We start from the raw sequence: 13,297 nt of genomic DNA on the forward strand, positions 1-13,297 counted from the left end.
GAAGCTTTTGACTACATGCTTTAAACTGTCATCTTTAGTAAACTTAAATTGCTCTCATCAAGCATAATATTTCAACTCTGTTATAATAAAATCAAACAGAGAAGTTTTTACACAGCATGTGCAAGTCAAGACTTTTATTAATGTTTTAGTGGGTTAGAAGCAATAACCATGGGTGTTTTGGTGGGTCACGACCACATACTGAACTAACGTTTGGAATCAGAGTCTACGAACAGACAGTTGAAAAAAAAGTTTGATGACCAAAATCAGATTATGGCGTTTGTGCTCATGGCATGAAGGGGAATACAATTTTTACCTCAAATTTTACCACTAAGCTTTTCAAATGACATAAATGTTAAAAATGAACGTTTCAGCCACAAATGGCTCAGTTTCACGAGCTGCCAACAGTTTCATTTATAATATTTCTATTCAGAACTGAAATTATGAGCGCAGCCAAATCGTTGTAATACAAAATACATTCTTTAATCTGTGTAAATCACTGTAAATACACAATTGAGACAGAATCAGAACAGCGAGTTACAACATGGAAACAAAGTCACGAGTAACCCAAGAAAACAGACATTTAAACAAAAACACAACATCAGCTCTGGATGAGTTGAGAAAAGTGTTCTGTAAATAATTTAATGGCAACGGTCCTGCACTGGGATTTTTTTCATATATTTTCAGCGTAAAAACAGTTGATGATCTCACAAAAGAAACACGTTTAATGTCTTTAGGGTTCCCCCAATATATACATGATATACAACTGCATTTTAAATACAATCTGAAATATTTTCATGTTATTTACAATATAAGAGCTTATAAGTATTTTTATTCTTTTTCACTTTAGCTGAAAGGTGGTGTGGATCACAGAAAAAATTATATAATAATATCATTTTAAAGAACAAAGCACGGCCTCTGATTCATGATGGCCTGATTCGCGAAACATTCACCACTCATAGTGTAAACAACTTCCCTTGATAATAAGAATAAACTTGATATTTACTATCGAAAAAATCTACTATATTGAGTAAATCTGAACAAATTATCATATTTCTCAGGATCGTGAAGTAATAGTATGGAACTTAAAAACCTTCTTTTGTTTCTACACATATAGTCTTATACAAGCATACTCAAAGTGCACTTTAAGAAGGGCCTGGCATTAAAAAAAAGTGTAAATGTGAGAACGGCTCATCCATTTGTCCACCTTCATGCCATTCCAAACCTGTATGACCTTTTCTCTTCTGCAGAACACAAAATAAGATATTTTGTAGAAAATTGGCAACAAGAAACCTTGATATAGATTTCTCAATATATCTTCTCTTGTGTTTTTAAAGAAGATATAGTAATATACAGGTTTTCAATGACATAAGGATGAATAAATGATTGCATTTTTTTGGGAGAACTACCCTTTATCCCCTTGGTGGGTGACCAAGCTAATAACCAAAATCGAAAAAACATGTGGGACCACAATTAACAACCACCTCCGAAGTGAATCGTAACCCATTCTTAGTCTATGTCGAGTGCACAGATCGATTGAAACAGAGTCCGAGCTTGTACCGAAGACATCAGTGATAAATATGGCTTGTAGATCATAAAATCTTGCTACAGTGAAACATGTGCAGCAAATCATTTCGTACAAGAAAGCATCCGTTAGTTTGTAACCCTTCCCAAACCGACCATGTCCAGGCACGCGTCCATCTGCGTATCAGTTTTTATCACAGCCGAGTCAGTCCTGGGAAAAGGGAGTCGTTGCCCGCTCCCTCCTCAGCGGGACGCGGGGGCCCCAAGGTGCAGTTTGTTAGCAGGGGCCTCCCGTCTCAGATCATCTGGCAGACGTGCAGCCTGGATCGAGAGAAGGAAGTGGCGTCCTTCCACACCTTGCAGGCCAGGCCCTTGGCGCAGTCGCAGCGCTGGAAGATCTCAAGGCCGTGCGAGCCCTTCTTGCGTTGCTTCGTGCACACTTCGCCCTGACGCAGCACCGGCTTGCAGATTTTCGTCCAGAAGTGACGGGCGCAGCAGTGGCCCTCGGAGCAGTCGGAGGACCGCAGACAAGGATCGCCCTCGTGACCTAGGGATTAAAGGAGATGTGTTAATACATATAATCATTGCTAGAAAAAATGAATGGCACTTTATTTTAAGCCACTGTAAAATTTGTCCATCTGACTTGAATAACCACATCCGGTGAATCCAACAAATCCACTCATTACAAACATGGTTGTTTAATGTCTATGAATGAAAATGTATTTTTGAGTCAATACAAAGTCAAGTAGACAACCCTGCACTAGACAACCTGTGTTCATTTATTTTCAGGAAATAACAAGCGTTAACTTTAAGATGGACAGCAATGATTAAAACGATTTTCTGATTCTTTCAGGTCGAATTTTATTTTATTTTGTGTTAATCCATTTACAATGGTCGCCTTAGCTAGTTCACAAAACAAGGACTGTGGTTGGTTACTTGACATGTCAATCAAAAACTTGATCAGACTGTGTTCCTTAAATCTAGCATCTGGCAAAGCGAGACCAGCCGCTCTCCAGCTATTCAGAGCAAAACCTCTAAATAAACTTTGTCAACGTTTGGCTTTTTCTTTAGTTCTGCTTTACAGACAGTGATGTTGGCAGACCCTCACCTTTAAGCGAGATCTTGGCTTTTCCATTCCTCCTCCAGCTTTTGTCTTTGACAGAAAGCTTGTTTTGTTCATCCAAGTGAGATTTATGAGAGGACAGAACGCTTTCCGAAACAGGGATACAGATATCTGAAGAAAAAATAGCTTAAGTTAGCAACTTTTGATAGAAAATCCATCTTTTGTTGAGCCAGGTGACTTAGTTACGTACAGTTACTGCAGCGGTTGCCAGGGCAACACATGCTATCTCTGTGACAACGCTTCTTCCTCCTGCGACAGGTGAGGCACCGAGATGGGCCGTGTTGAGGGTTGTGGCAGTAACTTCCAACCATACATTCCTGATCACTGCTGCACGGGTATCCCTGAGATCAGAAAAAAAAGACAAATCAAGTCCTGCCCACTTCCATCAAAGACGCAATTCACATTGGCACTATACTTTGGTAAGATACCAAGATATTGGTAGTTATTAAAGCACTGTGCTATCTAATAACTTACTATTAATTGTAATAGTAAGTGAGAATTTTTAAGAATAATAAGTATTTCAACAGACAGTATGACCCACACAGACATGTGTGAAACATTCAAACATTCATCCAGTTTTTCCAGTCATCATGTCGTTAATAGATTTGCAACTTCATACAATAATAATTGTAAAAACAACAGAAATGTCTGTAAAGTCTGTACTAGACTTGCACTTATTGTCTTATTAAACAAAAAAAGCTATTTAAAGTTTGAAGAATGGCACAAGAGAAGCAGTTGTAATTTTTTATGTGACGCTCACTACAAAGTTCCACAAAGAGTCTCAACACTTGTAATATAAAATGCACAAGAGCTAGCCACGTACACCACAGCAGATGTGGAAAACTATTTCATTTCATATTTGAATTTCATAATTCTAGCTTTGGATCTAGTGACAACCATCACTCACTCAACTCACCTGTCACCAGACATATTTTTATTCGACATTTACAAACCAGATACATGCAAAATAACCAGCTCATAGCCAATTAAAAGTGATCCGAGTAACTTTTTTCACAGATAAGACGCGGCACTCTGCTGTGAATTTGAGCATTGAGAGGAGGGGAGTGTTCGAAAATAGTTTTTAAGCTAACAAACGTTTTAACAAACAAGTTTTGCCAGTTTTTGCTGGTTATTAATTGTCAACTATAACTAAGCCAACACTTTGAAAGGGGAACTCAGTCCCATTGAAATTTAAAATAACAATTCATATTTTTTATTGAAATATTGCAGCATTTATAGTAAATAGCTTACAAATGTGGGTCCTTCTTTTTTTAAATTCATGTGCCCTCATAATCTTCCGTTCAAATCTGAAAATGCACTTCCGTCATGTATCACTTTCCACCTTAAATGACGGGGTGGGGAATATGTTAACTCCATTGACTTTCAGTCCGTTTCCATTTCAAAATACAATGGCTGTTTTCATACATCAAATCGCAGGGAAAAACAAGCCATGCCCACATTTTTTCTCATTCAAAATGCATTGGTAAACAGGATCGTAACTTCCTGTTCACTGGGACTTCAATATTAAATCTAATAAAGGATCTTTAAAACTTTAACGGTGCCTATTGTAACGGTCACTTGTATGGACTGAACCAGAGAGCAAACAAGAGACTCTGCTGACTTCTGTCTTTTATTTTCCTTTTTTTATTTAAGCGACCTAAAGCAATTGTTATAAAAACGACCCCATGCCATTTTGTTTGGTCAGAGAAAGACCCATTTGTCTTTGCATTTGTAAAAGTATTAATGTTTTAATAAATGTTTATGGACCTCGATACACTTAAACTGTTTTGTATCTGCATCATGTGTTTTTTGCTATTTATTAAATAAACGTGTTATGTTACTTACTCAAAATGCCTGAATATGTGTGTATGTGTAATGTAAATACAGTCATCACGACATTTTCAAATGAAAATCGACCCACAACACATGCTCTTATTGAAAAATATTACATTTACATTTAGTCATTTAGCAGACGCTTCCAAAGCGACTTACAAAGAGGTTAGAAAACGCTTTTGTTTTAAACTTAAATAAATAAACCTCTAATTCTGTATTGTCCCATGTAAGTCTTCAATTTAATAAGTAACCTGATAAATGTCAGGAAAACAGCTTGCAGTCTTGTTTATTGCGAAAGATTTTTTATGGCAACGTAACATTTTTTTGCAAAAAGTTATGAAAAACATCATAATTTGACCCAATGAAAACAGCTCATAAACATAACATAAAACAGGCTCTTTAATCTGTAAGCTATAATATTATAATTTCATTTAACAGACAAATTGTCTATTACTACCACAGGCATTTTTTATTAGCAGAACTTTAAAGTATAACCAGGTTAGACCTCTGGCTTGCATCTAACGTTAGTTGCCAAGATCCTTTAGAACTGATTTAAGTGCACTGTTTGATTTACTTCTCTTCATTTTGAGCTTAATTATTCTTGATGTACCGTAAGGTAATGCCGTGCCTGTTACCACGCTATCAATTACAATCTGCACTTAATGAAGATTTACTTAGGGAAACAGCTAACAACGTTATAACAAACCTCAGTAAAGCATCAAACAGGAAACACGTGTCCCTACAAAAGAAGAGTATCTCTCAATATCTAATAACATTTGAAGGAAAGATTCTGAAATGCGCTTTGTAGATCGACGGAGCTCAGAGCGATATTCCTTTCTTATATGTAACAGAGTTTGATACATTGAAAACACATGATGAAATCGCGCCAAACCACCAATAATACACTCAAAAGAGAAATCAGGAAGAAATGAAGCCCATAAAAGTTTTAAATACTAAAAAGTCACTGACCTTAAAATTCACTGTTCGCTCGCAGCATCATTAGAGGGTTACCGAGTGCATTCAATTTGCGGATGAATATAGCATGTAAGACAGACAGTCTGAACGCTGCAGAGCCCTTAAAGTGACCTTTGCTAAATCCTAAAACTAACTGAATACTTACACATTACTGTTCCCCATGGTTTTAAAGATGTTTATTTTACGTTTTTGCCGTGCACACACAAAAATCAAATGTGTGTTATTTTTTACACAGTTTTTTGATGTGTCGTTCAAACTATGCCCAAAACTTTTGGCCAGGATACCAAAGTTTGCGATCAAAACACATAGATTTTAAATTATAAATGCAAACATTTCTCACCACATCTCTCCAACAACAAATTTTCTCAGCTTTATAGACCACTTTGCAAGATGTTCACACTGTTCCAAAAGCACTTCAAGTTTCTGTTTTTATTTATTAAGTATTAGTATTTAGGATTAGTAATATTTAATTAAAACTAAAAATGTATTGCTTTTCTTTTTAAATCGGTCATAAATATTCTGTTTGTTGTATCTTGTTCAAACGTTGTTGTTTTTTGGACCAGCGTTGAACCGGCATTGTTTACATCACCAAAAGAGGTCTGTATGCTATAATTTAACTGTATATTATTATTTTTTTGTCAATTGTGTCTCCTGTTATCTTAATAACGTCTCCTGACCTTTAAAGGAGTCATTTTCAGCAATAAAAAGAAATGATCTTGACGTGTATAGGATAGCTTTCTCCACCACGTTTCAGCACATAATCTGACAAAGTCATCACGGCAGGATTTTTATGACCCGGTCGATGCTTGGATACGACTCATTGATCCTCGTCTCAGATTTCACACTATGGTTTAATTGCTCACGTGTGAGATAAGTGACACGGAGATAAGCTCAGAGACAGACAGTCATGAGGGAAGCCCTCGTGCCGGCTCTCTTCTGCTTGGCAACAAATGCTGGACTTTGAAGACTAATCGTGCCATGTCTTTGAAATCTCCCTATCTCTATATTCCCTCATCCTTTCCGTGAAAAACGTTTGGGATTTATATCAGGTTATACCCAAACTATGTCAAGTCTTATCTTGTTAGTCACAGATCAGCGTGTAATACTTCAGCTACAGTTCAGTGATAGATTTCTAAATTGTCTTAAAAAGAACAAAATTGTATCATCTGGTTTGTGAGGTAAGAGCCAAAACAATAGACAATACTCCTCAGTTTTTCAGATGTAATACCATTCCAAGATTTTTTTGTATCCTTAGAATAATGCTTTGAGCAAAGTTACATTTACGATTTTTAAATGTTTTTGAATTTTTACGACCTTTGCTTTACGAATGGCTTCATTTGAGAGTAATAAAATCTGAATTGCTTTATTTCACATTAACTTTATTTTATTGTTTATTTTAGTGCTGATGAAAATGTTCAGATTTTTAATAAGCAATTTAAATCCCATTTATAGAAGATTTATGCATTTATATAAAACGCTTTTTTTTAATCATTGGTAAACTATATTGAGACTTTAAGCCTTCATTTGATCTTAGTCTTGGTTTATCTGGGCAAAACATACTCATTATCTGAATGGGTTTTTGCACATTAAACCCATGTCTAACACATATGGTCCTCAAGGGACCTTGACCTTGCAAAAGCAAAGATGCCATGAATGGTGTTAGTGAATTGAGAGGGTTTTCAAGAGTAAAATAAACTATGTCACAGAACAAACAAACCTTATCCACCCTCAAAGGCCACAGTCCCATAGGTATCAGATCGCACAGGAAATCTCTTCCGTTTCACGTTTATCTCACCAACACCCATGACCTGTCCGTAACAAACCCATTTGGGGTATATTCTTTTTAATGGAATAAATGTAGTAATCACAAATAAGAATTACTATTTAGTATACCTGGAAAGATTCTACTTACGATATATTTTGGGGAAATTGTAGGAAAAATGGGGAAAATTGGCCATTAATATTTCTTTCCTATTCACTTTCTTGCAATTCAACAAAATGACATAAAAAAGCTAGTAAAACAAATCAGCATCCTCTTCATAATGCCACAAAGAATGATGGGAAAACTAGTGCTACCGCATAAACTGACTATATAGAAATTTCTAGACAACTTTATTGAGTGTGTTGATATTGTCAACAACAACTTAAAATTAATTGCAGTTAACCTGCACATGTATACCAATTATTATCCATAACTTTCATCAATCTTTAAATGAACCGGAAAGTCAGAGACTCGAGAAAATTCCTACCTTGCTAATTTCCCACTTGTAATTCAGAGATCGTGGTGCGTTCATATCGTAAATATGACAAGTTGAAGACATCAGCATTGGCTATTGATGATTAGAAATGCAACAATGGAGACGCTCAGAGATGAAGTATTTTTGAAGGCTAACCTGGAAGTAAGTGCCTCGCTGGTTCCCTCAACCGAAAGCTTACGGGTATTTCCCACAGAGTTTTGAAAGATCGCAAAAAAAACGATTGGATTAACAAAGGTTTATGATGTTTACACGTTTTGTCAATCAAGATAATCTTTTCAAATGAACACTAAATTTGTTACTTTTGAAGCCAATATACAATCGGCAGAAGTAGAAAGCTAACACGATGCTATAAACAGACTACTATTAAGTTCACTCGATATCAACGTCACCTCCACCAAGCACCGACAACCCTTTCAAACTTTACTAAAAATGTGTTCCCTGGTAAGTAATTACCCTGTGAAATAATCCGCTTCTAAATTTTAAGAGATTTGTGCCCATGTTGCTTTATTTGTGAGCTTTATATGCGTGATGGTGTCCAAGTAGTCGCTTTTAGCGACTTGTTAGCAACTGCTGTTTTTAAGACACAAGAAGGCTTTAAAATCTCACAAGCGGGATATAATTGGTGTGTTTTATGTCATAGAATAAAACGAAAAAATATTTAGAGGTTTGGTTTACCACAGACCTTATTTCGGGCGATTTACCAAAAACCCATTAAAAAAAACCAGAAGAGCGATGGAACAAGAAGTCCTAAATCGCTTTGGGGTTGTGCATACAAAAGTACGTCATCTCTGTGGCTCCCTATTGCTAATCAAACGGTTAACCGTCACAGACCAGGAATACTGGGAATGCTCCAGAGATGCGACATTACACCCTGTTACTGTTTAATGTTGTAAGAAACCCCATTATGTCTCTCAGACTTTCATTTTCCTCATATAAAGGAAGTAACGATAATTAGGCCGGTTAGCCGCCACACCTTCGTCTGTTTTATTTTACTCACTCAGCTTGTTAGCATCACTAAACAGTCACTTAACCTCGGAGGGAGGAAGAGGGGCGACTCACCTCGCCGGTTTACAATCCAGACAAAACAAATCTCCTGGCCCGGTCCTACTCGTTAACAGAACCTCCGAGTCTAATAAAATAAGAAGACCAAAGCTGCAACTCTGATGTAAAACAGCTCTCGTGTTCAGGCGGATTATTAGTCTCTTCCCCTCCGCTAGGGAGGTGAACGTGCCCCACCAATGGCCATATCCTCCTTTTGAATTACCCGCAAAATGGAAAGCCCTCGAACAATGGGGTATATGCACACGGGACGATGACGTACTTCCGCTAAAATCTCAGCCAGCTAGGTCACTTACGCACTCATTAGGGGAACTAGTTTTTTTACCAAGTGAAGACGATGTGTTAGATAAGAAAACATTAAAATTTCGTGGGGAACAGCACTACGGGTGAACATTGTTAAGTGCCTCTGTGATCAAGCCTCTAGTAAGTACAAAAGTTCATTTTGCTTTTTTTCATATTTGTTGATGTACCTAGAAACGGATGGCCTGAAGTGCTTCTCCTTTTTGGTTGTCGACTTACGGCGAAGTGTTTGCAGGTTGTTGATCGCAATCCTATCTGCATCCTGACGCCATTGTTCCCTACAGCGCCGGATTAGACAGCCTGGCTGAGATTTTAGCGGAAGTACGTCATTGACCCGCATCCATATACCTCATTATTCAGCTCATCTGAAGTGAGTGATTTCGCACTGATACAAATGCTTATGTGACTTGCGGACCCGTAAATAAAAACAGAACAAGCGGAAAGCCGACATCTGACACTAGTTTCATTGGTAAGAATCCTAGACGCGTTTAAATGAAGTTAAAACTACTACTAATAAAACGCTTTAGCTTTAGTAGACCAAGAGACACCAAACGTATTTGATCTCTGAGACGGATGTAGGAATCTGGGTGGCCATTTCTTTTGCCTGCCCAATTTGCACCGCTTGGTAGCGCGCCAACATGGGAGATTTATAAGGAGCTTGTGTTATAATCTTCACCATATTCTTGAGAATTAAAGAGTTGGGGGTCTTGAGAGGAAACATTTAGGGTGCAGCGGTGACAGATAAAAATGAAAAGCATTTTATAGTAACTCATATATGGAAGCCATTGCAAGAAAGTCATTTTATTTTTTTCACCTCGTCTGCCAAATTGCAAGTTATTTCATAGGAGTGGGAATCTTTGAGCACTTTACGATCGGATCCAATTCCACAACGATTCTTGATTTATTAAATGATTTATTGCTGTTTAAACATAGTTACTTCAGAATTGATATACTTTTTGTCCTGTGCAGCTGAAGTCTCTGGCAGGACTGTCACCTTAAAAAGGAAAATAGTTTATTCTATTTTTTATCCAATAACCACTATTTCAGTCTTTCTGGTGTTTTAACAGTTAATCAGGATAAGTATTCACAGTCATTCTGGCATTAATTTGAACACAAGAACGCTGTAAACCATTACACTGTACATGAAAAGATGTGAACTTGTGGTGATCTTGGGTGTGACTCTTGGCTCAAATATATGAACAGAGCAATCTGCTCTAGCTTGACAAATAGCCATATGTAAAACTCCATTTACAGCCAAACTTTAATATAATATATATAATATATAATATATAAATATAAAAACAATTCAAATGTTATCCGCCCAAGTAAAGTTAGGATCTGTCCACGATTTGGTACTTATCTGCAACATCTGCAGCCCCCAAAATGAGACGACGCTCGCTCTGCTAGCAATCTACAGAGTTGTTAGCAATCTACATTTGGATAAGCAGCTAAATGTAGCATGACATTTAACTAATATTGGATTGTAGTCGTTTCCACATGTATGGCTGCAGTCTTAACATCCAGGCTTGCATTTACAAAGATGGCAATGTTGAGAGCAATTGTTTAAATGAGGGTCTGGCGGGGAACTTGGAGGTCTTCCCACTCCGGAGAGGAAGTGAAACGGAAAAATGTTCTCACATTACCTCTTTTTTTGCATTGGATGTTCTAATAAATTATGTCTGGTCTTAATTAAGGCAACGTCTGTATTTTTATGGACACGCTGAGAGATATAACCAAGACCGAAACCCCTATAACGCAAAGCATAATGATATTGTGATATACACCTTATGTTGAGGGGTTAAGCTTTTTGGTAATCCAAGATTAACCTGAATAAAAATATATTCAGTCCTCCAACTCTCAAAAGGACATTGATCTCTTTACAGATGTACAATAATCTATTTTATTTCCCAAAACTATATTAACTAACCATTGCCATCTTCTGAAATGACACAACTGTATGAGCCCTGAGGAATTTTTCAACTGAGATGCATAAAATACATCTACTAAGATTCAACCCATGACTATAGGTATGCATTTAACACGTTATCATGATCTACGCTGCAAATCCATCAAAGTGTCAGACCAAACCATTCAATTAGGTTTTAATTGGAAAACACACCAAAGAAAACCTCTGTTCTCTTGACAAGTGTACTTCAAATGTGATTTATCACTTTTAGTTAAAAAAACATTTGGATACAACCAATAAAAGTTTTTGTTGTGGTTATTTCCACTCAACATAATCCTTAAAAAGAACTTTTGGTGGAACCCAGCAAGCTGATTCTGTCATTTTGAAAATCTGTTTGGAAAGATGTTACCACATGAAGCACATTGTCATCAAATCATTTATATTTGTAAGTCTTTAAAATCTAATTTTGATGGTACAATACTTTAAGTAGTATTGCTGTAATTAATGTTGTGATGAATTTTCCAAAGGAATTGGATAGGCTTTTGAATATTAGTACTGTAAATGACCGACATAACAAAAAAGCACATATAGTCTTTACCTGTGCGCGCATGTTGTCTTTCCTCGGGATCGCGCTGGTGCGGTTCGCGGTGGCAGTCAGCGGCTCCAGTGATTTGATGGCGTTGCCCTGCGCCTCGGTCCCGTCTCCCATCCGCATCGCTGCGATCACCAGCGTCAACATCCAACAGCACCGACTCCGCGTAACGCTCAGCATCCTTTCTGAGGCTGACTTTAAACGTGAATGTGCTGACTACTTTGCGCTTTGACAACCACGCTTTATAAAGTTTAAATTCCTCTCTAAAGTGTCCATCAAACTGTCTGATATCTGCGGGGAAAAAACGTGATGCAAAACGTGATGTGCAAGGTAGAGAAAGCCGAGGCGTCAGGATGCTGTACTCAAAAACCAATGGGAATGCACGCAGAGAGAGAGATGAGATGAGCACGATTTAAATCCAGCCCGTGTGTGTCTGTGTTTGTGAAGCAGCCTGGCGTTTCATCATGTGGGATGCCGTCTTTTTATAGGATGTGTTTCCTCCGCCCCCATTCTGTATTGACAAAAGATGAAACTGATCTGCGGTGCGCCCGTTCACACAAGACACCAGTAAACCATCCCAGTGGACTTACTTTGAAAGTTTAGATCTGGATGTCCAAATACGTAAAGTTGAACCTGTTCATTATTTATTATTGTAAGTATTTTATTGAATCTGGCATGGGCTACACTTTTGCGTAAATCTTAAGGGGATTGCTTGAACAGTCGTGGCCAAAAGTGATGACCAACTTTGGAAAACTGACACATTTGCTTTTCATTCAAATCTATTTATTAAAGGTTGCCAGTTGCACTTTGGGTGTAAACTACATTTCAGCTTTGAGAAGAATTCACAGATTTTTAAGAAAAGGCAAAACATTACACATGAGCAAGATTTACTGAGAGCCAATGCATTCGAAATATTCATATGATCACGAATATTAACAAAAGATAAAAAATGTGGACAATAAAACCTGAGTTCTCTGTAATTGCTATAGTTTGGCCAATGAATGTCAATTTTTTTGTCTATTTTGTACCAAACATCTCATATTTTTATGGTTTAATTTACCCTGAGGGGGGCATCAAAAGCAAAGCTGTACAAATATTCAACACTTTTGGGCACTTATTTGGCCACACACGCAATTCAATAGAGCAAAATCCTTATATGATTAATACAGCCTTATTCATAAGCATATAATTTAGAAAATTAACTAAACAAACAATAATAATGATAAACTACAAATAACTTTGTTTGTTAGAAAGAACTGGAAAGTGGCCAAAGTTTCTTGACACGAGAATTAAAATGTTGTCCATTAAAGAAGCAAAACATATTTATTTGAGCAAACATTCACATTTTATTTTAGACAACGTGTACAGTAAATGTCACAAATTCATGTGAATTTCAATCACTTACGCTTCATGAATCTTGGAGGAAGAAAAAAATGGGTAGATGAGCCACAATAATAAATCAAATATGCCCGGGGAATATGAAACTACGTGGGCAGTATTACGGTAATGTTATGTTGTGTAACGCATCTGCTTTATGATGATGAAATCATAGGAATTGAGTTTCTGGCAGCTTCAGGCTGAGTTCTGGAAAATATGGGGGATAAAAGTGCCGAACAGGTTCGAGGGAAAATACGAAGTGGAAAAGTAAATAAAGGCTGCGAGGAGGCCAGCGAGAACTCTGGGTGGTGTTCTGAAACACTGAGCGTTGATGGCTTCGATGTGATGCTTTT

General features: G+C 37.2%; 1 protein-coding gene across 1 annotated transcript; it reads right to left on the reverse strand.

Moving 5' to 3' along the window:
• Positions 1-458: 458 nt before the first annotated feature.
• On the reverse strand, positions 459-12,005 carry dkk2 (dickkopf WNT signaling pathway inhibitor 2). Its single transcript, XM_056731003.1, has 4 exons — positions 11,574-12,005; positions 2,835-2,985; positions 2,630-2,755; positions 459-2,068 (listed from the first exon to the last, which is right to left on the reverse strand). Exons 1-4 carry the CDS (start codon positions 11,745-11,747, stop codon positions 1,818-1,820), a joined length of 702 nt encoding a protein of 233 aa, XP_056586981.1. The 5' UTR covers positions 11,748-12,005; the 3' UTR covers positions 459-1,817.
• Between the last annotated feature and the right edge of the window lie 1,292 nt (positions 12,006-13,297).

This window comes from Triplophysa dalaica, chromosome 2, assembly GCF_015846415.1.
Source record: "Triplophysa dalaica isolate WHDGS20190420 chromosome 2, ASM1584641v1, whole genome shotgun sequence".
Taxonomy (NCBI): domain Eukaryota; kingdom Metazoa; phylum Chordata; class Actinopteri; order Cypriniformes; family Nemacheilidae; genus Triplophysa; species Triplophysa dalaica.